This window comes from Brachyistius frenatus, unplaced genomic scaffold, assembly GCF_029030835.1.
Source record: "Brachyistius frenatus isolate BFR_SWC_R1_liver_20210118 unplaced genomic scaffold, ASM2903083v1 Contig_41, whole genome shotgun sequence".
Lineage (NCBI taxonomy): Eukaryota > Metazoa > Chordata > Actinopteri > Embiotocidae > Brachyistius > Brachyistius frenatus.
The window spans coordinates 3,276,492-3,299,093 of record NW_027210640.1 but is presented as its reverse complement, the minus strand read 5'-3'; the positions used below and the strand labels follow the sequence as shown (position 1 = coordinate 3,299,093).

General features: G+C 40.0%; 1 protein-coding gene across 1 annotated transcript; it reads left to right on the top strand.

The window, feature by feature from the left end:
• Positions 1–497: 497 nt before the first annotated feature.
• Positions 498–22,430, top strand: fam163ab (family with sequence similarity 163 member Ab). Its single transcript, XM_069702402.1, has 5 exons — positions 498–950; positions 18,726–18,825; positions 18,981–19,002; positions 19,455–19,569; positions 20,165–22,430. Exons 4-5 carry the CDS (start codon positions 19,477–19,479, stop codon positions 20,561–20,563), a joined length of 492 nt encoding a protein of 163 aa, XP_069558503.1. The 5' UTR covers positions 498–950; positions 18,726–18,825; positions 18,981–19,002; positions 19,455–19,476; the 3' UTR covers positions 20,564–22,430.
• The last annotated feature ends 172 nt before the right edge of the window (positions 22,431–22,602 follow it).

The following is a 22,602-nucleotide window of genomic DNA, read 5'->3' as shown; positions in this document are numbered from 1 at the left end:
GCCCAGACTTCTTCTTTAATCTTGAACCAAGCATCAAAGTTAGATTTTGGTTATATAGTGTTTCACTCTAATGATGTTCACACATATTTAGTTGATTTATGCTTTCATATATCGTGTATAAATCCCCTGGTATACAGGATGTGTCTATGACAGTCATATTTGGACATTATGCGGTTATACTGGATTTTATGATTTGTGGTCTGATGGAGTTCAGTGACTATTCTATAATTTTCTACGAGACATCAAGTGGAACCAGCATGTGTGGGATCACCACAGCCGAGCTCTTGTGATATTAATATTTCCTCTAATAACTGCACCTCATATTTCCACAAATATATTATAAAAGCCCCTGACATGTTCCATATCGCGTTTTTTTCCCCAGGGAGGTTTCGTGTGAAGCGGGGCGGCTCCTCTCCTCCCACCGCCTCCTCCCAGTCCGCCCAGCAGCCGACTCCGTCATTTTGCGTCCGCGTCCCGCACTTGTTGGATGAGTCCTTTTGAATCTCATTGATTTCAAGCCTCCTAGCGGTTGTTTGCCCTCTTGGAGTCGTGAGAAGACCACTGCTGTGTGTGAAGGTGAAAACGTTCTAGCAGGTTACATGCGCGTAAAAAGCGCTCATCCCGGAGCCTTGTCCTCGTCCTTACCTGTTCTTCTGCCCCGGTCGCTACACTGTGTCTATGCTCCGTTTTCCGGCGTCCTCTGTTTGTGGTTGTCTCCACAGCCGTCTAGCTGACCTCTAGTTTGCTGGTACCACAGCGGCAGTGTTTTTTTTCCCTGGCGGCGGTGTGCGCCCTGGACTCCGGCTCATCCTTGGAGAAGTTCCGCCGCAGTCCCATGCACAGCGCTTCTCTGCTCTCCTCCTGCTGCGATAAGGATGCTGGTGTCTTTTCATGGTCACACTCCACAGGATTAGCCCGAGATCAACTAACGGACCATGTAACTAGATCAGGTATGTGCAATGATGAAAATGGGGGGGAATGATTTTCTGTTGTATAACACCCGAGGAAAACGTCGAGAAATTCCTCAGACTGTATATTGTGGGTGGTTGTAGATATGTTTCTTTCATGCTAAGAAGTGGCCCCCATTAAGTTACATGGCAAATATGTCACATAGCCCAGCAAAGAATTGTGTGACCTCAGCTGTCTTTTCACTCCGAATGCAGCCTGAAATGTGCCTTTAGTCTGGCGGCCAGAGGAGATGAAGTGATGTTGGAGCAGCTCAGCAGGAGTTGGAGTCCTGGGGTTTTGCCATTTTGCTGCTGCTGTGATCTTCTTTCACTCTGGTTGAGTGTGATATGGGTTGTCTGCTTCTGGTGGCATTTCATTAAAAAGGGGAAATATCTAATTAAAAAGATGACGTGTAGATTACAGCCAGGGGTTGTACAGTATACCTTCTAGAGTCACCTGTATTTAAACAGACTTGCAGCATTTTGGAAAGAAAGAGTAAAGGTGAGGGTCCAGAGAGTCAGTGGGTTGAGCAATGCTCCCTCACTGGTTTAAAGGTTAAATGCTCACTAGGGTCACTCCAGTTGAAAATGTTTTTGTTTAAAGTCCTTGACTGTGTTTTACGCGACACCTCTTGATGATATGACACTATTGGAAGGAGGATTGCTGATATTTTTGTAAAAACACAGGAGCAAGTATCATAAATGGGAATATTGTAACCAAACAGCATTTAAATGTCATGTCACCTAGGTAAAAAGTTCATACATCCAGTATATATCAACTGTAATGCAGCTTTTCGAACAGAGAAGACACATTTTCGGGTTTAAATGACCATATCACCCAGCTATACTCCAGCTTCTGTTAATTTGTCTGTTTGAAGGACCCCATTTTACAAATAAATATTCAGTTTTCTCTCCTTAAACCTGGCTTTTATTTTCTTGTGTCATTTTAAAATAGATGAAACAGGACATGTTCAAAACTTCTCATGTCCTGTGGAGTTTGTTGAGAAGATGCAGTATATGATGTTGTTGTTCCACCTCATGTCTCTCAAATGAAGCTGATTCAAACGTGCAGTAAGGACTGTCATGAACGAAACATTGCTCTCCAGCATTGTAGCAAAATGGTTGGTGACTTAGCCGGCTGTTTAACTAGTGTTTTCCACATGTGGAAATATATTCATGTCTAAAATGTGAACAAACTTTCGTCTCTAAGTTAGATGTTCTTTCATTTTGTGCACATGGCAGCTAAAGTGCAGCGAGTGAAGGGCATTGATCTCCCACATCAACATTCAGCAGCAGGTGCCTTGTTTCTGTGACCCATTTCTCACAGAGGAAGGCTGAAAAATACAGCCTGACTAAATAACTGTAGAGCAGCCTCTCTATATCCTCCTTTCTCCACCCGCCCCAGACACACACACACACACACACGCACGCACGCACGCACACACGCACGCACACACACACACACACACACACACACACACACACACACACACGCTTCTTAATTCCTCCACCTCCAGTGGCTGTGATACAACAGGAAGTGGGCTGATTTCCCAGAGGAGTCTGCAGTCAGGGCTGTCACAGCTAACACAGCAGCAACAGACAAAATGTATTTAATACACAGGTTGTATAATGGTGCGCTGTGCCAACAGTTCAAAACACTGTGGGAAATTACAACTAGCTGCCAGCAACATTTGATTCATCAGTACGAAGTTCTGTAAATGCCTCTCTGGCTGGGAAACTAAATATTTAATGGACCTCAGTTAATTTAGGAAACAGTTTGCCTACGCTGCCTTATTAAACCTGACAAATCCTTACGACTTATCATGATCACTGTTTGCCATTGGATCACAGATGATTGTGACATTCACGTTATTGCTGGAGCTACAGGAGCAGTGATGGTTTGACCTTATTCGGACCGATAAAAGATTTTCAAAACGTATTGGACAAACTTTCAGGACAGAATCGATGCATCGATCAGAATACGGCCTCCAGAAACCACTATGATCCTGCTCTTTATCCCAATACAAGCAATCAGGCTGTCCTTGTATAATCATCTGTACTTTAAAAGTTTTGTGCTGTTCATGGATAAATGTTCCTGCAACATTCTTAAGTAAGAGTCATGATCAGCGACTAAATAATACATTAAAAAAACGTCAAATTATAGAGCGAGGCAGGCTGGTCAAAATTATCATCCAGTCAAGCTCAAGTGGTCGAATTCTGCTGTTAAGCGGACCCAGAGTCTTGCATCATGTCCACACAAGATGAACATCTGAAGGTTTGTGGGCTTTGTGTGTAACATAATGCATACTGTAATTAGGATAAAGTAGAAGTTAGCTCCTGCAGTCTCAAATGTGCTCTGCGGTTTGTGGAATTTAAAGTAGCCACTTTTTAAAAATCAAAGTAAAGCCACAGTCACCACAGGGAAGGCCTGTGTGTCATAGATTTAGTCCCTCTTGCTTTTAGACGACTGTACTCAACCTGGTTGTAAAGTCCCATCTCGCTCCCTCCAGCTGACACTCCGCTCAGTGTATTTTCTGGGACAACATGCATGGCAGTGTTTTCAAGTTGTGCTCGTGGTGGATACAGTACATGCGTGTGTGCGTGTTTGTTGGGTTGCTGTTGGGGAGGTGTGTGTGTGTGGGGGGGGGAGTCTCCAACTACCCAGGGAAGGGGAAAGTGTTTCAGTGTTTCAGGAGTGCGTTGTGAATTATTCATTAGCCCTTCAAGGTTTTCGTGGCTGCTGGAACGGTAGATCTCGCCGTATAGTTGCGAGTCGAGTGTACCGGAGTCACACATTAAAGGTGAGACGAGATGTGTCCAAACTGCAGAGCAGCTTTAGCAGGACGGGGACACTAAGCTCCAGCGTCTAACACTGCCCTCAGTCTGTCAGACCGGTGTGGTTTAACATCGATCATGATCAGCCGGGTAAAATTTAAAACTCGGTTACAATCTCCAGTGATGGCTGGTTTCTGGCTTCAGTGTCTGGAGGAGAAAGACGTGTTAAACAAAGAATGAGGTATTCATTTGTTTCAATTCAAACTGCTCATGCAGCACATAGACCAAAAGTCTCTGATGCATATGATGATTTAACATTTGGGTTTTTCTGGCTCAGCATGGCAGATGAATTATACAACACCAAACTAGCATCTTGGTATACATTGTAATGAACTGGCGGAGCCTAGCTCACCCCTTCCTTTATAATAATCTGCTTCTGTCATCAAAAGCACTGCTGGTACAATAATTATTGCGAATTTATCAATCTGTATCTTAGTGAATTCTACTTGAGGGAAGGCCCTTCTTCGTTGACCCAAATGAAGATGAATACCTATTCTGAAAGTTACCGCTACTTTTCTCTACTACAGCTGCAGCTACTCTGCTCTACAACTAAATATTTTCCTTTAAAATTTAACCTTTTGTTTTTATTAGTTTACAGTATAAACTAATGAGAAAAGGAGAAAAAAGGGGGAAAATCCCCCCAAAAAAGGAGCTGATGTTCCAAACCCGATTGGAACGTTTGGACGATGGGATTTTGTACCACTGCTGATTTGTTTTCTTACCTCACACCTTCATTAACTCATTCCATTGAACTAAAGCTACAGCACAAAACCCTTTTAGAGTTACAGCCTTACTTTTGTTGGCAGCTCAGTTTAATCCCAAGGCACTAAATCTCCAAAACAGCAGGAAAGGTTCAAGAACATCTGGTGACATTTGTTTTCAATCATTCTTAGAGAGTTGTAATCACAATCGGTTACACACTGCGCACACCTTGTGGCGTCGCGTGGATGTGAACATAAGATCTGAAGCACAGTCATGCTGGGTGAAACTGAGGCCAGTGAGAGGAAGGCTTGTTGGCAGAGCTGGAGGCTTCTGGAAGAGAAACGCTGTTATCTGCTAACGTAGCTCTACTGCTGCTGGCTGCTCTATCTGTGGTGACTCATCAAAAACACACACACACACACACACACACACTCACTCACAGACATGCACACTTCCAGACATAATTGGACTGACAAACATATGCACTCACTAAGACACCCTCCAAATGACACAACACTCTCTGACATTTACAAGCTCACGCAGGGTTGGAGACTCGCCCTGAGATGCAAACACAGACAAATACAATCCTCTGAATTGTTACAAAGACGCACATGGACACAGTGAAGCACCACACACACTCTTTCCCTGCTCACTGAGTCAGTGTGACATTTACACCGAATAAGAAGTCAGATAACATCTTGTGAAATTACTTTTAACTTTCATCCTTTACATTTCTTGATGTAGATATTATTAAAAATGATTACATGCCTCCAAAAAAAAGTTATGTAGCAAAACAACATTTGGAAAAGTGGTAAAAGCAAAAATCAGACACATTTGACCTTTTGTCCCTCCGAGTAAAAAAAAAAAAAAACCCGAACCTGAGCTCCTGAGTTAGGAATTGAACTCGGGTCATTTGAGCTAAAGATCAGGATTTTCACAGGTCCACTCCCCCGTGACTATTACGTCACAGTCTAACCGTGACCACTTGTATCAACTTTAAAGTACCTCCTGTTTTAAGCCTGAATGTTTTTCCTGCTGAGGAAACACTTTCTCTCTCTGCTCAGCCTTTTTCTCATCTGACAGCATCTCCTTTCATGAAATTTCAGGCCGTCGTTGTCACCACGCACCAGCTCCCCAGCGTTGTTTTATTCATCATTATTTAAAACGTAGGTCTGATCCTGTAACAGTTCTCTTACACAAATGCAGCGTGAAGCTCAGGTCCAACAGTTACACTCGCAGTAAGCACTTTTTCTGATCCTTTCACACGCTTCAGAAGGACGTTAATACCGTCCCTAAAGTTCTTCCCTACGCATAAAGTGAACAGTAAGGAGGAAACAGGTCGGAGGGTTTAATGATCCAGATAATATTACTGTGACCTCAGGTGAACAAGGAAGAAATATGTGCTAAATTATATATTCAATATAAATAGAACATATTGCTTTAGCTGAGATGTAACTGAATTCCTGCTGACACAAAGACTTTCAAATACAAATGATGTATTTGTTGATAACTTTATCTGACCATGTTTATTCACTTCAGTCTTCCACTGTTAATATCTTTCAATAATCTTTATTCTGCTGAACTGTCACACATATTACTGCATCAGTTTACACAATATATAATTATAATATTGTGTATCTACTGTGTATATATACAAAATATATAATATACAATATATAATATATATATATACAAAAATTGGCTTGTTACATATTACATAACTTGATAAGTATGTAAGGGTTTCTAAGGTTTCTAAAGAATATCCATCCATTAGGGAAAATGTTGCAACTTTATTTTATATTTTATTTATTTTATTTTAGTACTCTTTTAAGATAAATTTATCCAAGGATGTCATTTGAAAAACATTTTACCCGCACATCATTGATTCTCTTAAAAAATAAATTACATTTTCATGTGATAAATACCTAATAATGTACATCAGATGACACCAGACACAATAAATTGAAGATCTTTCATTGACATGCATCATGGTGAAGTGCAGACAAACCAATCTTTAAATGAATCCATGTAAAATATAATATTAGAGTAATCCCATTACTTTAAACCACGTAAACCTTTTAATCTGAATGCGCCTTAAGCTGATTAGTCCCATCTCTGTGCGTGTAACGATACCGATGTTCTCAAGATGAAGTGGCTGTGTGATAAAGTTGTGAGATTTCCGCAGGGTCTATTATCTCTCTTATCTGTTTCCTCCTGCTTATTAAATGCTATAAATTTAAACCCAGTTGCAATCTGTGTCACCGTTTCTTGACCCAAGAAAAGATTGGGATGAGAACAGCTTTCATGTTGCATCTTTCATATAATATTCAATTTGTATAATTCCTTCCGGAGTTTTACTTATATTTATTTTGATGAAAACCAATGGATTGTTGTGGCAATTTACAGTATATGAAATCATAATGACAGTCTCAAGTGGGAAAACGTTTACCTGAGAGCCACAATCTAACTAATGCAGAGAGATGAGAGGAGAGCTGAGTGGGTTGTTTGTCCTGGAAGTGTTTCCTCCTCTTTGTGTCTGCCTGACTGTTGGCAAGACGGCACAGTGGATTCAGTTACCATCCTGTAAGATGAAGGTCATGCATTCAGTTTTATTCACAGCTATGAGTTGAAATGGATTTCATAAAAAACACCTAAATTCAGTCTTATTCAAAGTCTTGGATTTCGAAAGTTGTGGGAAAGGCTTGGTGGGGACTGACGGTTAGCAAAAACTGCACAGCAGCGCCACACTGATTAAGAACTGGTTTCAAAAATATGCTTTAGGCTGGTCTGTCAGTTTAGATTTTTTACGGAAAAATAAATACTTATTGTGACTAATTTAAGCTATCGATTCCATGGCAACAATTATTGACAACAGTTGACCTTTGGCACCAAATGACGAACAAAAGGGGAAATAATGAGCCATATTTCTGGTATTTTGCTAAAAACTTGGTGGAGTGATCAGTTAAGATATGATGTTTTTGATACTGCAGTAACTGCTAAGACATTAATTGTAGATTTTGTTTGTTAAAGGAAGCCTGACTGATGAGTTAGCAGGAGTACTGAGCTCTGCCATATAAGGAGATGTGGAAGTGTTTTCTATTGTTACACTCTTTGCTGAATTTTCCCAGAAAAATGTCCTTAAAGTCTTCTGAAAGGTAAATATTTTCTTCTGGAGCTGAACAGTATAATGTGGTTGCTCGGTCAGATGTATTTTTAGTTTGAAAAAGTCTTACATTACCCAGATTGTGCTTCATTGCAATGTAAAACCAAAACTAACTGGATTAAATGTAACAAAAACATTAACTGTGGTTTGGACCTTTATCCGTAATTTCAGGTATTTTCAGGCACCCACCTATAGTGGAAAGCGTGACAGCTCCACAGACCTGTCAATCAAAGGAACAAGCCCCCATATATACCGCTTTTTGAGGCCTAATATCTAATTAATGACGGGATTGTTATCAGTTGGATGACCAGAAAACTAATAAGAAGGAGTGACTTTAGCAAAGGACACCATTATGACTTTTGGAAATTTTTTTTGCTGACTTTGTATTTCACGAGAGAAGTTGTATGAGAGTCTAAGGAGCTGGAGGCTTTTTGGAGCCAACCCCTAGAGGCCCTCGGTGGTATTGCAGTTTAAGGCACTTCTGCAGCGGAGTCATTTTTGAGACCCAGAAGCTACTGTCTACTTTTATATACAGTCAATGGTATTTACAGTACAACATCTAAAAATGGAAACTGATTCATAATCCTTAGAGAAGAAGCAGTGGAAGCGGCATTATTTATAATATATTTATTTCTTAACTGCCATGTCATTAGTGTAATATACAGTATTTTGCTGAGACAAAGGACTAAATCTGAGGTTAATGGTTTAATTCTTTATAGAAAAACAAGGATATCATTGAACCCTAACTTCTACTTCTGCTCCTCTACTCCGGAGCGAGCCACCTTAGCAGCACTTCCTTCCTCGTGCTGGCCCTGTCATCTTCGGCTCTGCTCCCTCTCTTTATTAACTGTCACAGATAAAATGTTCACGTGAATGTATGCTAATGTAATATTCGTGGTACATTACTTCCTCAAAAATGGAAGCTGGACCGTTTCATTTCCTTTTATGAGACTGCCGTGCTGACCAGCAGAATGGAGGTACAGTAATTACAGCTTCCCTGGCTGCCCGCTGCCCTACACTGGGTGTGCGTTCAGCGATGTTGCTCTTCTGCCAAGTGTGAGGAGAAGCTGGCATATCGCAGGACAGCAGGGGAGGAGCTGAGCAACTATAATGAAATCCCTGTAAATCTCGTAAAGTTGGGGGGGGGACGCAAAGCAGCCTGCATGTTTAATGTCAGGTCTTTTTCCTGCTCAAGTTCCTCCCTGTGAATCTGTCTGAACTGGACATAAATTAACTCGAAAATCAATTCAAGCCTTTCAGTTTGAAGCGCAAGTGAGTCAGTAGCTTTGTGGTATGAACTGTTCCCCCAAAGTTAGATGCAGCAGTTTTCTGGTTCCATACTACTTCTCTAAGCAGGAAAACACACATTATGACAAATGTGTCAAAAAGTTGGTGAAATAAAAATGGTTTTGAGAGTTACATTGATGCATCATTGTCCTGCACAACTGTAAACAGTCTTAATGTCCTTTATATATGGCATGGTGTGTGTATAATAATTGCAAAAACAGTGTCAGTGAAGATTAGTATAAAGTAAACACTGTTCAGGGAGTATGTAGTGTGAAAATTGGACACTGAGGTTGAGTTCAGTGGATAATTTCGTGATGTAGCAGACTTGTGTTTTATAGTTGACGATGTCTGCTGCAGATCAAAATACGTCTCTGTGAGTTTGATCTCTGACCTCAACCTGTTGTTCTCAAAGATGATGCTGATTCCACTGTTGCAGCCAGTCACACTGGATGAAAGCATTCAGCAACATTTTGACTTGCCGAGGAAACCACGCAGACCTCACAGCTCCAAAAATGTTGGAGAAAAATTTCAAGTAGGCTCTATCTTAATAAATCGCCTGTAGGTTGAAGTCTAAACAACTATATTCTCACCTAAAACTTAATTTTGTGACACAACAATGGTAGTTTGTCGACAGGTTTACTTCTGGGATACTTGGCTGCTCCGAGTACACACGAGTCATCACCCGATGCATCCTCGATAAAATAGATGGAGCAAGAACACATCTGGGAATTTGGACTGTAAATGGCTCAGTGCATTTCACAAGAACAAAAGTACAGCGAAGAACGCAGATTGAGAACGGCCCTTTGTTTGCTGGAAGTGAGACTAGGTGAGACAATTCCCTTCTCACATTGTGTTGCTGCTATGGTTTCCTCTCCTTTCTGTTCATTAGGGAGCTATTTACTTTCTGTTTCTGAGCTCGGGGCAACAGTGGTGCTAGATGTGGTTAAACCGCAATCAGGAATTTTTGTTTTGTTTGTTTCAACCAAAAGTACCACAAAGGTCTCCTAAAATGATATCATTGCATGTTAGAAAAAAAAAATTCAGATTCCCTGTAGGCCCTGTTTGAACTACGCAAACAGGCAGCAGCTGTGGACAACAAAAGGAGCTTTACCTTTAGTGTTTGCTGAGCGGTGCTGCAGGCTGTGGTGTCTCCATGTGTTCGGTATCATAATGTGTTTGTGGCTCTTTATCTTGAATTCAGTGTGTTTTACTGACACCTTCCTGCTTTTACTGATCTGCACATTTAAATCTGGGGGGGGGGGGGACTGACTGGTGTGAACAACAATCTGCTATTGCAGATACAGCACTTAAAACAGTTCAATGACTTGCTAAAGGACACTCCAAATACTTTTGTTGAGTTAAAGGAAGGATGCTCTAACATATAAGAGTCAGTCCCCCAGTTGTAGTGAAAGGCTCCTCATCAAATAAAATCATCATTGTTATTTAGTTAAACATGTTTGAGAAAATCCTTCTGCTGTAGTTTAGAAGATTTCTGGTTATAGAAGATTATGTTTTGTGCCCAGAGTGGTTTTAAATGGACTTACCAGAAAGCTGCCTCAGACAACAGCAACTTTGTCACTGATGTGGGCTAAAAAAGAAAGTATAAAATAATTTTGCTGTTCTCTGACCGCACTCATAGCTGCAAGGCAAATAAAATATCTGAGATATGTGACAGTAAGTCTTTAAAATGTAATAAGTGGAGGAGATTGAACATAACTCTAAAAAAAGTTGTAGCCATAGTTATTGAGTACCAATAGTAGATTTGAGTTTAGTTATCAAAGATGTAGAATATGAGTCACAGCAGTAGTAGTAGTATTAGCGGGGCAGCTGTGGGTGTAGTAGTGTTAAAAGTGTAGTGGAGGTTGACGTCAGCTGGGAGAGCCCTGGTCATCACGCTGGCCTGAATATCTGGTGATATTCCTTTATGAAAAGGGAGGAAATTGAATTTAATGTGTGTATACAAATTACAGATGGACTGGGAGTAATAAATCTTTCACTTGCTATGTGAGTAAAGGTATTCACCACATCTTGAGTCACAGCGAGTGTGTAGAAAGGCTGAATCAGGAGCTGGCAGGCTGGAGTACAGTAGCCTGGAGAGCTGCATAATAGCATAATGTACACCAAGTTATAAATCTGCCAGCAGTGTATACGGCATCAGAACATAGTCGAGATTGGACTGAGAAAAAGACTCAAACTGTGTTCCAACTCTCTGTTGTCCTATCTCGCTCCGTCTTCACGGGGACGCAGCCGTTTTTACCGTCTGTATTGATCATGTGCTTTTATAGGGCCAAGAGGATCATTCTGCAGAGTGGTTCCTCACATTCATTGCATTCCTTGCCCCAAATGACCTCGAGCAAAATCAAGTAATTGAACTAAAATGTTCTCTGTCATCAATCTCTGCCCACTGGGCCGTAACTGCTGCGACAGCTTAAGAGGGAAAATGGGATAACGGTTGGTTGAGCTGCTGTAGGCCCTTCAGTACATGAAGAAGGTTTTCAAGGTCACATGTAAGTGTTCACACCCAGGAAGTTAATCTACTTATCAACAGGAGAATTACTGCAACTAAAACATGTAGTCAGAGATTAATAAAAAGAGTTTGTTATTCTAGAGTACTTTTTTTTTTTTAAATACTGGCATTAAGTCTAAAAAGGTCACAATTTCTTTTTGACATTGCTGTATATATGATTTAATCTTCTCCATATTTCGTATTTTGTTTGCTTCTTCATAGAATCGTATAACTGAAATGATTTATTTGTACAAACAAGTGCAAACAAACAAAAATACTCTAGCTTTTGTTTGGTGCCCATCTTAACGGTATACTGTATACAGTATTGAATTGGGAAACTGTACACCAAATAGTAACAATTAAGTGGTTTTAGTAAACAGAGTGTAAATGCAGTATACCTGCATCCAATCCATTGAAACGTACCTTAACAAAAAAAATGATTAGCTGTTATTAATATCTACTGTACATGGAGAAGTCAGTAAGTTTTCCTGTGACTTTTCCTCTCGCACTACAGTAAAGCTTGAGTGAAAGATCTTAACATATATTGGATGGATTGTTATGAAATTTGGTAAATACATTTATATCCTTTTTGGGATGAATGACAGTAACTTCACTTAACGTATATCGGTCCTGAGCCTTCATCCTGACTTTTAACCTTGCACCATCTTTACATCAAAATTTGTATTTGCCCAACATTTATGACCAAATGAGTATAAAATGTAAAACTTTAAAGGATGTATTGGTTTTAAGAACATGGACAAGATCACATTCACACAGTAAGACAGAAAACAGTTTGTTCATCATACCACTTCAGCACCATGGACAGCACACGTTCCTACATGTACTCATGTACATGGACACCCAATATTTTTCCATCTGATTCACAGTTAAATATACCACCTCAGTGCCAATAAGTAAAACATCAGTGCAAAAATACTTTTTGTCTCTTGTTTCATGTGTTACATTTACAAGTCTGTAAAGTTAGAGCTGCACTGCAACCAGCAAACGTAGGTGAACTGTGTACTGTCTGCTTTTTTGACCTTGCAACATTAAGAAAAATCAGATAATATAAACAGTTATCTCGTGATTTCGTTTGGAGTTGTCACCGTGTCGAGTTTCCCAGTGCAGCTTTCACAGATTATGCTCTCTTTGTTTTGACATTTTACCCATGATTCTACTCTTACGGCGAATAATCTTCCTGAAAAAGGCATACTGTAGCACAATTTCTGAACCGCCCCCCAATTGTGTTTACTTCACATCCTCACATGCAAACAAACACCCACTGAATGTCACTGATTTTACACACACATGCAAACACACACCCACACCGGGCCGCAACATAGACGATGGAGAGAGGGAGCAGATAGAGGAAAGCTTTTGGAACACCAGATAACAGGATTAGACAAATTACATTTCAACTGTGACTGTGAATCCTGTTTGGATGTGTGACTTGTTTTCTATTCACTTACAACCGCAGTCACAGAGCTGTAGTTTGGATAACATACGTGCTGAAATTGTGCATGAATTATTGCCTGGATAGATGGGATTTGTTTCTGAGATGCTGCTGCTCAGACACCTGAAACCATTAGGAATAGAAAAGAGTTTAAAGTTAACAGAACAGGAGGTGTCTTTGCAGTTACAGGTGAGGGATGCTTCTCTTTAGTGAAATCTGTGCATTGTTGCACGTCAACCAGTAAAAGCAGTCTTTGTTTTCGTATGACTACAGCATGTTTTTGTTTTTTTAGGATTTAATGGGTTTTCAGGGGGGTTATTTATTTGTCCATCATGTGACATTACAAATATTTTAAAATACTCAGATGATGTCACTGATTCATGTCTTACAAATAGGTGGTTAAATCTTTATGGACGTTTGACTGATGAGCAATCAGGTTGATGTATTGCTCAAACATATTAAGTATTGCAGAACACATTGTAGGGATCAAACCTATGGCCTTTATGTAACTGGCACGGATGGAGTTTGTAGTGCGTTTGGAGGAGCAGAGAATGACACTGAGTGACTGGTGGTCTGAGCAATTTAAGTTCCCAAAAAAAATCAATCTTGTAAAAACCCTCCAGGGCAGTCGAGGTCCTTCATATGCTCCTGAAGACTGATGGCCGAGAAGTGGGAACACTCCATCAGAGAGTGAGTGAGCTCGTGAGATATTCTCATTACTCGGATTTGCCAAAAACAACATCTGGGGAACCTATATAGTTTTACAACATGAACGGCTTACCTACCTTGCAGAACAAAGACAAAGGAAAGCAATAATGGCAGTGGGTACAATGGTGCGTCAACAGGCTAATAAACATAGTAAAAAGGCTGATAAAACCCACAAAAATTAAAGACCAATGATTGCAGGTGTAAAACCTGGTGTATTGCATTGCACTGCATTGTGTTGGTATAATGTAGCATCATAGAGTGTAGCGTATACTGTATATCATAACAAAACATACTGACATGTATCATAAAACATAATGTCATATAACAGCGAAGTGGAGGGATGCATAATTACATAAACAGAGCAGCATAATTCAGCCATGACTACATATATTATATTTAAACTGATCTTTGCGTGAATTTTATGCTTGCCAGTATTAAAATGTCCCTTTTCTTGCTGTCAGAAGCGACTGCGCACTGCTACTGACAATAAACACAGTATTCCTGTGACAAGGGCGTTATAATGTATATGAGTGTGCTATTATACACTCTGATAGTCTGACTAATCTTCCATTTATTTGCTTTTAATTCACTCAGCTTGACATCCTGCTCTCAGGGGGTTTCTGTTTCAGACCGAGCCTGATGGTGTGTTTCGGTTTGTCCTAACCAATCAATAGCGAGTGATGTGTTTACCCAGCCGATGTCATTTTCAGGTGACACAGACGCTGCACAGTCGTGGTTGCTGGGAGTGGTTAATAGTTTTCCCAACAGTCAAAGGATTATGATGTTACGTAAGACCTGACTCCAAGAGGTCGCCCCCGATCAAAACACAAATGACAACCTGACTCCTCCACACTGACAAAAACCTATGTCTCTGCAAAGGAATTATCCATGCTTGTCCATGTTTTTGAGCGTTTTTTTCTGTCTCTATTTTACATGGATGTCGCTATGCATGACGATAATGTGCCTATTCCGAATTCAACCCCAAAAGCTCTGATTAGTCAGGTGCTTCCTGTCAGGTGAGGCAGCCAACGGTGCGCACAATAATAAAACAATTTCAATATCAGAACAAATTAAAATATGTCTGGATCTTGCAGTGACGGCTTTATTACATTATTCTAACTGAATAAGAATAATATTGTTAAACATTTAATAGGACATAACGACCCTGGATTTTACTATAATGTAACTCAACACATCAATATTAGACACAATATCAACATTAACACACATCAGTATTTCTTCTAGACTTGTACAGACACATGGATATAAGCCCATCAAAATGACTGACAGGCATCAGAGTAGGAATTTAAGCTGTGATGGTGACTAAATGACCTCATCACTGGACCTTGGCCCATCATCTCTGTAACATGACCTGCATCATATAATGTGCATCTTCTTTTAATGCAGAGCCAAGGCCAACAGTCACACTGGCACGCTGTCCTCTTGTGGACTGGTGGGTGTGTTACACACTTTGGTGTGATACTGGACTGGAAAAAAAATTATTAAATTCATCTATTGTTAAATGTGCTGAGCCCAGAGTAAAGTGCAGCTTCGCTTCACAACAAGGTGACACAGTTAATGCATATCTTCATCGAATAACTCAACACAAGATCGTTTCTGGCCTGGCGCTGTGGCTTTTTCACCACACATCTGACAGCTGCAATGAGGCGCGTAAAGTGTCATAGGAGATAAAGAAAAAATAATATCCAGAAACTAACTAAAAGCACTTCTCAAATTTCTGAATCCAAAAAGACCTGAGCTGCTATTACCTTCCTGCATTATGTATGTTCAATACTGAAAACAACATGAGTTAAGTTTCCTCATATATAGTGGGATTAGGCAGACTTTGTAGGTATTAAACTGCCGTATCAGTTATTTAGTAGATTAAAAAGATCATGCTTGTCGTACACTGTTGCTAAGTGCTATGAAGACTCCACTGTCAGTTCTAATGGATGTTTTACGAGGATCCTCTGATTTATTTGGTATTGCTGTAGTACATGTTTGCCTGTTTGAATACTGTACTCTATGTGTGCAGTGTGTGTGTGTGTGTGTGTGTGTGTGTGTGTGTGTGTGTGTGTGTGTGTGTGTGTGTGTGTGTGTGTGTGTGTGTGTGTGTGTGTGTGTGTGTGTGTGTGTGTGTGTGTGTGTGAGAGAGAGTCTTATCAGTATACAGGGCTCTTCAGGCAGTGTGGGGTTTTGAGGACCACTCTAATCTGGACCCAGTAGTGACTGATCCAGCTTTCTTTCAGCCTGTACTCAGCATATGTGTGTGTGTGTGTGTGTGTGTGTGTGTGTGTGTGTGTGTGTGTGTGTGTGTGTGTGTGTGTGTGTGTGTGTGTGTGTGTGTGTGTGTGTGTGTTTATCTAATATTCCTCTACAGTTTGTCAAACGAAGTCAACTCAAATTAATCTACCCAATAAGTTTGTCACAAAGTGCTTGCAGTGCAACATGTAAACAGGAGACAAAAACAAATCTGTGTGCTATTTTGTGTCTGAATAAAGGATGATGTGGTGACAGCGGTGACTCCATTTCAATTTCCTCCTTGCAGTACAAGTCACGGTGCTGGCATTAATTATGAAAAATAGTTTGGTTTGTGCCAAACTTGAGATTGCACGCGCTGGCGAGTGAGAAAGTTATGATGAATGATGTTAAGAAGAATTTGTCAGCTGCCATCCTGTTTGGTCTCCACAAATAATTGAAGGCTTGTGTTCTTTCTGACGGAAACATGGTTTATGAGCTTGGTGCAAGTGTCGTGGTTCAGATTGCAGCCTGTGGGAGCAGCACCGTTTCTTTTTCTCCTCTGTGGAGAGTTTTACAGCATTTCCAGGTCATTGTGCTTTAGATGAAGAAGCTGACACTGATGTTTCACACACTTCAGGAGTCCTTGTGTACTACAGTTTAGATTAACACTGATATCATGTAAATTTTAACCCTCCTAATTTACTTCCACAGCCATCAGTCCAGTTGTCATAGAGATCATGAGCATGCAATGCAGTAACTTTGATATGATTTAAAATACATGATCCATTTTCAAATGTTACAATCAGCCAAGAACACAACAAACAGAAAATGCACATAGGTAGAAATACTAACCAAACCTTTGTATCACAGAAATGAATATTTTTGTTTAAACATCTTTGTGATTACATTTAGCAACCAGATGAAGTTTACTTTGCTGTAAAAAAGGAGTAATAATCATCTAGGAATGCCTGCCTGCTCTCTTAAAAGAGAATCCTAAACATGGTATTTATATTCAAAATTCTCCTTTACATAACTGAAATATAAAAAAATAAAAAAAATAAAAAAATAAAAAATAAAATAAAATAAATATCAGAACAATATGAAACACACACAGAGTAAAGAGATGGCTTTCATCCAGTACTGTCAGTGAGACACAGTGCTGCAAACCACAAGACACAGATCTGGGATGTGAGGAAGTCGTAGTGTGGCGGACACACTGACTCGTATTGGCCCAAAAGCTCTGTGTCATATGCAGTCATGACAACAGAAACAAAAAAATGCTTCTGGTCAACACTTTGATAAGATTTCGATACACTGTGTTCGGTAAAGATTGAGATGTGTCATATGGATACGTTTCATACGTGTCGATAGCCATCATTGAGACAGCTCAGCCCTAGAAAGACTTTAATGTCCCCGCTGTATTAAAATTTGAGAGGCTCAGTCAGTTTATGTGCCTGTTGTGCATCATGGTATCCAAAGACAATCTTAAAGGGGACTCGCCACTTTTGCACATACAGAAAGTAGTTTGCTCACCAGACGTCTGTGGCCCCGCTCCCCATCTCCGCTTCAAACTCTGCAGGCATCTCATGTTTAACATAAATCCAATATAACATAGATGCAAGTCAAATTGCTCTGAATGAATGTTTTATTTATGTGTTGCTGTGTATGTCTTGCACTCCAGCAGTAATCACACAGTTAAAGTTCTTCAGCCCTGCCCTAGGTGGTCAGTCCCACTGACGTGTTTGCTGTTCTCCTCTACTGTCATGGCGTTCTGTCAGACGTCATCTATCGCATTACATTTACAAGATAAACAGGAAAACATCCCACGCAAGCCCACATCAGTCCATTCAGATGTCAAACAGCAGAAATCATAATTGACAGGCTGAGGAATTAACTGTGTGTGCACAGAGAAAGGTGTACACCAACCTGCGCACATCTCTGTTCCCATGATGCTACTTCATTTATTCCTTCACTCTTTTTCTCATTAAAGCTTTCCTTTATCTTCCTACACCGAAGCGCTAACCGCCTCCACCCTAGTCTTAGGTTTGACATGTTTTTATCAGCAGGAATAGATTTCCTTTCACCTGGGTGAACCTCAGCCTGCAGACTAAAACCCTTAACCAACTGGGTCCCTCGCTATAAATCACATTTAGTGCAGCTGACCCGTCATGCTGTATGTGTGTGTCTGTGTGTGTTTCAGTGTGTGAGAGAGAGGCCTCGCTCAACAATATGCCTCTCTGAGGTTTTGAAACATTTTATGTGTACAGTAAATGTCAATATTTTCATTTTAATACGACTGTGTTCTGTTCCTTTCTCCTTTTACTTTTCTGATGTGAAACAGAGTTTTGAGAAGAAAATGGACTAATGATTGTTAACATAATATCAAAGAGAGAAGACATTACATGCAGTCCTTAAATATGGTAGTACTGTGTTTAGTTACAGCAGGCAGACACAGTTTTAACACGGTCATATACAGAGTTGATTCAACTCGTGTTTTTGAGGCTTTGTTGCGTTTGTTATACATGTTCTTTGCTGGAGGACAAAACATTGAATGGGGTTGCATTACTCTTCAGTTAAATATGTTGTTATGATTTGTGTTTGCCATCTATACATTTCATCCACTGCACATTTACAGTGTGTTACAAACAGGACTTTCTTACCCTCTTTTCTTCCATTCTACTATTCTCATTTCTAGCAAGGGTCTTTTTTCCTCTTTCTTCTTCACTCCCAGTTTTTCTACTCAGTAAATTGAATTTAATGCATCATTCAGTGAGATATTTTTCTGTTCTTTTGGTGCCACCTTGTGGAGAGAAAAAAAAGCTTAGGGTACTTCAATTAAACCTCTGTCTCATTGCCATCTTTGCTGCTTACTTCTCTCCTCAGAGATGTTCATACAGTGTGGCTATCCAGCAGTCTGACCTCTCACTTTTGTGCTCTGATTTGAATTCTCCTCACCCATACAACCTTCAAACACTCTTCTGATGTAAGTCAATCTGTCTGTCTGTCTGTCTATGTATGTTTGTATTTGTGTATGTATGTATGTATGTATGTATGTATGTATGTATGTATGTATGTATGTATCTATATCTGTCTGCCCGTCCTTAGATAAAACTACCTTTGTTATTTTTCTGCTTTCAGGTGTTAAGCAACTTTGCTGAACGTGAGTATATCAACATCAATGAATGTGAAATTTTCCTAGTTTGTATCAGTGCATTAAATAAAAGTAAAACAAAGAAGCTCATATTTATGTTGGGAGAAACTAAGATAAACATTTCAGCTGCAAAACCTAGAGTAGCACTTTGGTACCAACGGATATAAATGAAAACAAATGTAGTTTACAATAATAGTGTACATAATAATGTGTAGTCAGCTGTCTTTCTGATGGCAGTTCATTTCTGTAAGTGTCGTCACTTTGTTGCAGATTTCAACAGCATTATTCACATAATCATAGAATGACCTTTGGAGTTTTCTCTCTTATGCTACTACACTCGCACATATTATTACATTGCATCAGTGTGTAATGTTGACCTTTGTATGACTTGATTAATGTTTATATCTGTTGAGCAGTAGGAAGGCGCTTGCTGATGATGTCACTTCCTGTGTCTGTGTCAGAGTTTGATGGAGAGCTGGTCGGATGACAGCTGGAACTGTTGTCATAACTGGAGGAATACTGGCCACAGTGATACTTCTGTGTATCATAGCCGTGCTCTGTTACTGTAGACTCCAGGTACGCCTTTACTCTGTGTTTCATACAACACATGTTAAAAACTCTTGTTGCTACATCATATCACCACATAGCAAATTTCCATCAGTGAATCAAAACATCATCATTTTAACATGCTGTACTTACTAGAGAATAGGAGAAATACGTCAACATAGGGCCCATCAAATACATAAAAAAAAATGTATTCAATACTGGCATCAGGGAATGTTTGTTATTTCTTTCTAATTATATGAAAGTTTTATTTTGAAAATACTGCATTTGCAGTACAGATGTAAAGACTGTTAAAACTATGCAGCCTTGAATGCCTGTATGAAGCAAAAGATCTACAAGTTCTCTGAAGTTTGTCTTCAACTAGGAATGTCGCAGAAACACGTGATAGTATATTAAAAAAAAAAAAAAAAGAAGCCAAAATGAAGCAGAACATCTTTTCATTAATAGAAAGATGAGATCTTTCAAGAAAAGAAGATTTTAGGACTCAGTAATGGACTAATTGTCAGAGACTCATCGAGAAGAGAGATATTTGGCTGCTTCTATCTAGTTGTATTTTGTGTTGATTTTTGTTTTAAACATTCGCTTCCCCTGACATCTCTCTCTGTAGTACTACTGCTGTAAGAAGAATGGGTCTGACAGCGGCTCTATCTCTCAGCAACACTTTGCCTGCAATGCCTGCAGCGTCTCTGGCCTGGACGGTCCGATCATCACCCCACTGTCCCTGTCGCCACCAGAGCCGCCCAAATCCTCCAATCCCACCAAACCCTCCGGGGGGCGACGCAGCTACTGTCCCAGCTGCTCACCTTACAACTCGCCCTTCTACATCCGCACCACTGATGAGATGCGCAACGGCGGCGAGCGCATCACCTACATGCCCACGCACTATGACAACCAGGCGCTGGCGATGCCGCTGCCCGCTGTCCGAGGCTCCCTGCTGAGGGAGACGCAGCGAGGCCGGCCTCCTGATTTCTACACCAACACCCGAGCCATCAGCACCGAGGTGTGACCACCCCCAAAGCACCCCATCACCCTCACACACACACAGACACTCCTTTCTTCACTTACACACACCAGCACCACCACTAGCACGCCCACAAAAATAATTTCGACTCTTCCTGCAGCTGACAGAGAGGACCTGCCGGATACGGCTCCTCGTTTTTGGAGGTTACATCATCACATTTATTTAGGGTTTGAGGGATTTCACTGCTTTAGCCAGCTGATGAAGACTGAAGCGACAGGAAGGGACTCCTTTCAAAGCAAGCTCCTCACTTTATACACTATCATTTTAGGTTTTCATCTTCACAAAAATAGTAATAATTCTGTGATTGCCGGTAGTTAAACTGTGTCTGTAAGAAACTGCTCCTTTATGCTCCTACATGAAGGGAATGGTTATACACTTGTAATCTGTCTGTCGACTGTTACTGTGTCTTTACTGACCGAGGGCTATCTTAGATAATTTATGATTTTTCCATGCTACATATCTTCCCAATGACTGCCAAAATGTAATATGATGAAATATGTCGCAAGTATAAAGCAATTTCGTCATGATGAGAGGAATGGAGATTGAAATGTTTTTGAAAAAGTTACAAAGGAAAAGTCAGCCTCCCCGGTGTGGTTTTGTGGATCTCTGGAAGCGCGGTAGAGTTAGAGAAAACATGGACGACTGGAGATTTCTCTATGCAAGCTGTCGAGCAAACTACTGCAGCTCTTCATCTCCTCTCAGCAGTTTTCATCTCAACATCTCTATCGGGGGGAATATTGTGAGCACTGTGCACACCGAGTGAGATATTATGATGCTGCACATGTAGACTTACAAGCATTTAAAAATGGATCATGGATACAGTGGCTCGTCGGTCCAACATTGAACCTTTCGTCTCTCCTCCGATGTGGAAAGGATGCCTGAGCCTTTGAATGCAATCGTGGTAAGCTTGAAATGAACTGAGTGAATTTCTCTTTACTGACAGAGATGCAAAAAGTTTAAAATGTAAATATTAACCAGATAGCAATGAATCTTGAATCCACTGTGTTCTTGACCGAGAGAGATGCACGCTGGGATTTGAACATGATACATTTTCGATGAGGGAGTGTGATTTACTGGTTTGTGCTATTTTGTCTACACACTCCTTCTATACTCCTGTACTACTCTCATGTTAAGTCGGTGAAATGCAAATAACCATGTAATTTATTTTCATGTTTTTTTTTCATATTGTGAGAAAGTCTGTGTACACATTTATGTGATTGGAAACTGTTTCACAGTGCTCATTTTCTACATGACACTTACCCAGCATTGCTTGCCATACACGGTAATATTTCTTGTGATATTTGTCTTTATATTTCTTCGTATAGCCGGATTTAGTGAAGTTGAATCAGCAGTGCAAGAATCCTTCAGGACTTGCATGGTGTAATAATCTTTGCGAGATCTTCAGACAGGCCCAGTATTATCATTAAAGCATTTAACAAAAATCCACTTTCCCATCCTCTTTTCAGCAGTCTGCATAATTAGACTTAATTTATCAACAGCTACTTCATTTACTTCCAAATTGCTTTTTTCATAACTAACATGAGCAAATACATGTACAGAAGACTGGCAAACTGGAAATTCATCTTGGATTCAGTGAAGTACAACCAGTGTTTCTGCAGGTTGCTGTACACCATAGATTTATTATCATTCATTCATTCATTCATTCATTCATTCAGGCATTGTATTAACTATCTATTTTAAGACGTACTTAACCAGTTATCTTTGAAAACATTAAAAAAAAAAAGATTTTTAGAAATGTGGTTAAAACAAATCGTATATGATAAATACAGAAACCGTAATATTTGATGGTGTTAACTTTTGACAATTAAAGATTTGTAACTGCTTGAATTGACTTTTTGTGTGATTATTTATCAAGATGTTAAAGGAGAGAGAGGAATGTAAAACATGCTGAAGGCTGCAAAAAGTTAAACCTCCAGCTAATGACTGTCATGAGGCGAACAACTGCCACCGGATGGTGAAATTAATTTTCAGAACAAAAGCTTCATTATGTTTTCACCTTAAAG

Coding starts and splice junctions, on each gene's coding strand:
- fam163ab (XM_069702402.1), top strand. CDS start 19,477: ATGACAGCTGGAACTGTTGTCATAACTGGAGGAATACTGGCCACAGTG. Junction 19,570..20,164: donor TCTGTTACTGTAGACTCCAG/GTACGCCTTTAC, acceptor CTCTCTCTGTAG/TACTACTGCTGTAAGAAGAA.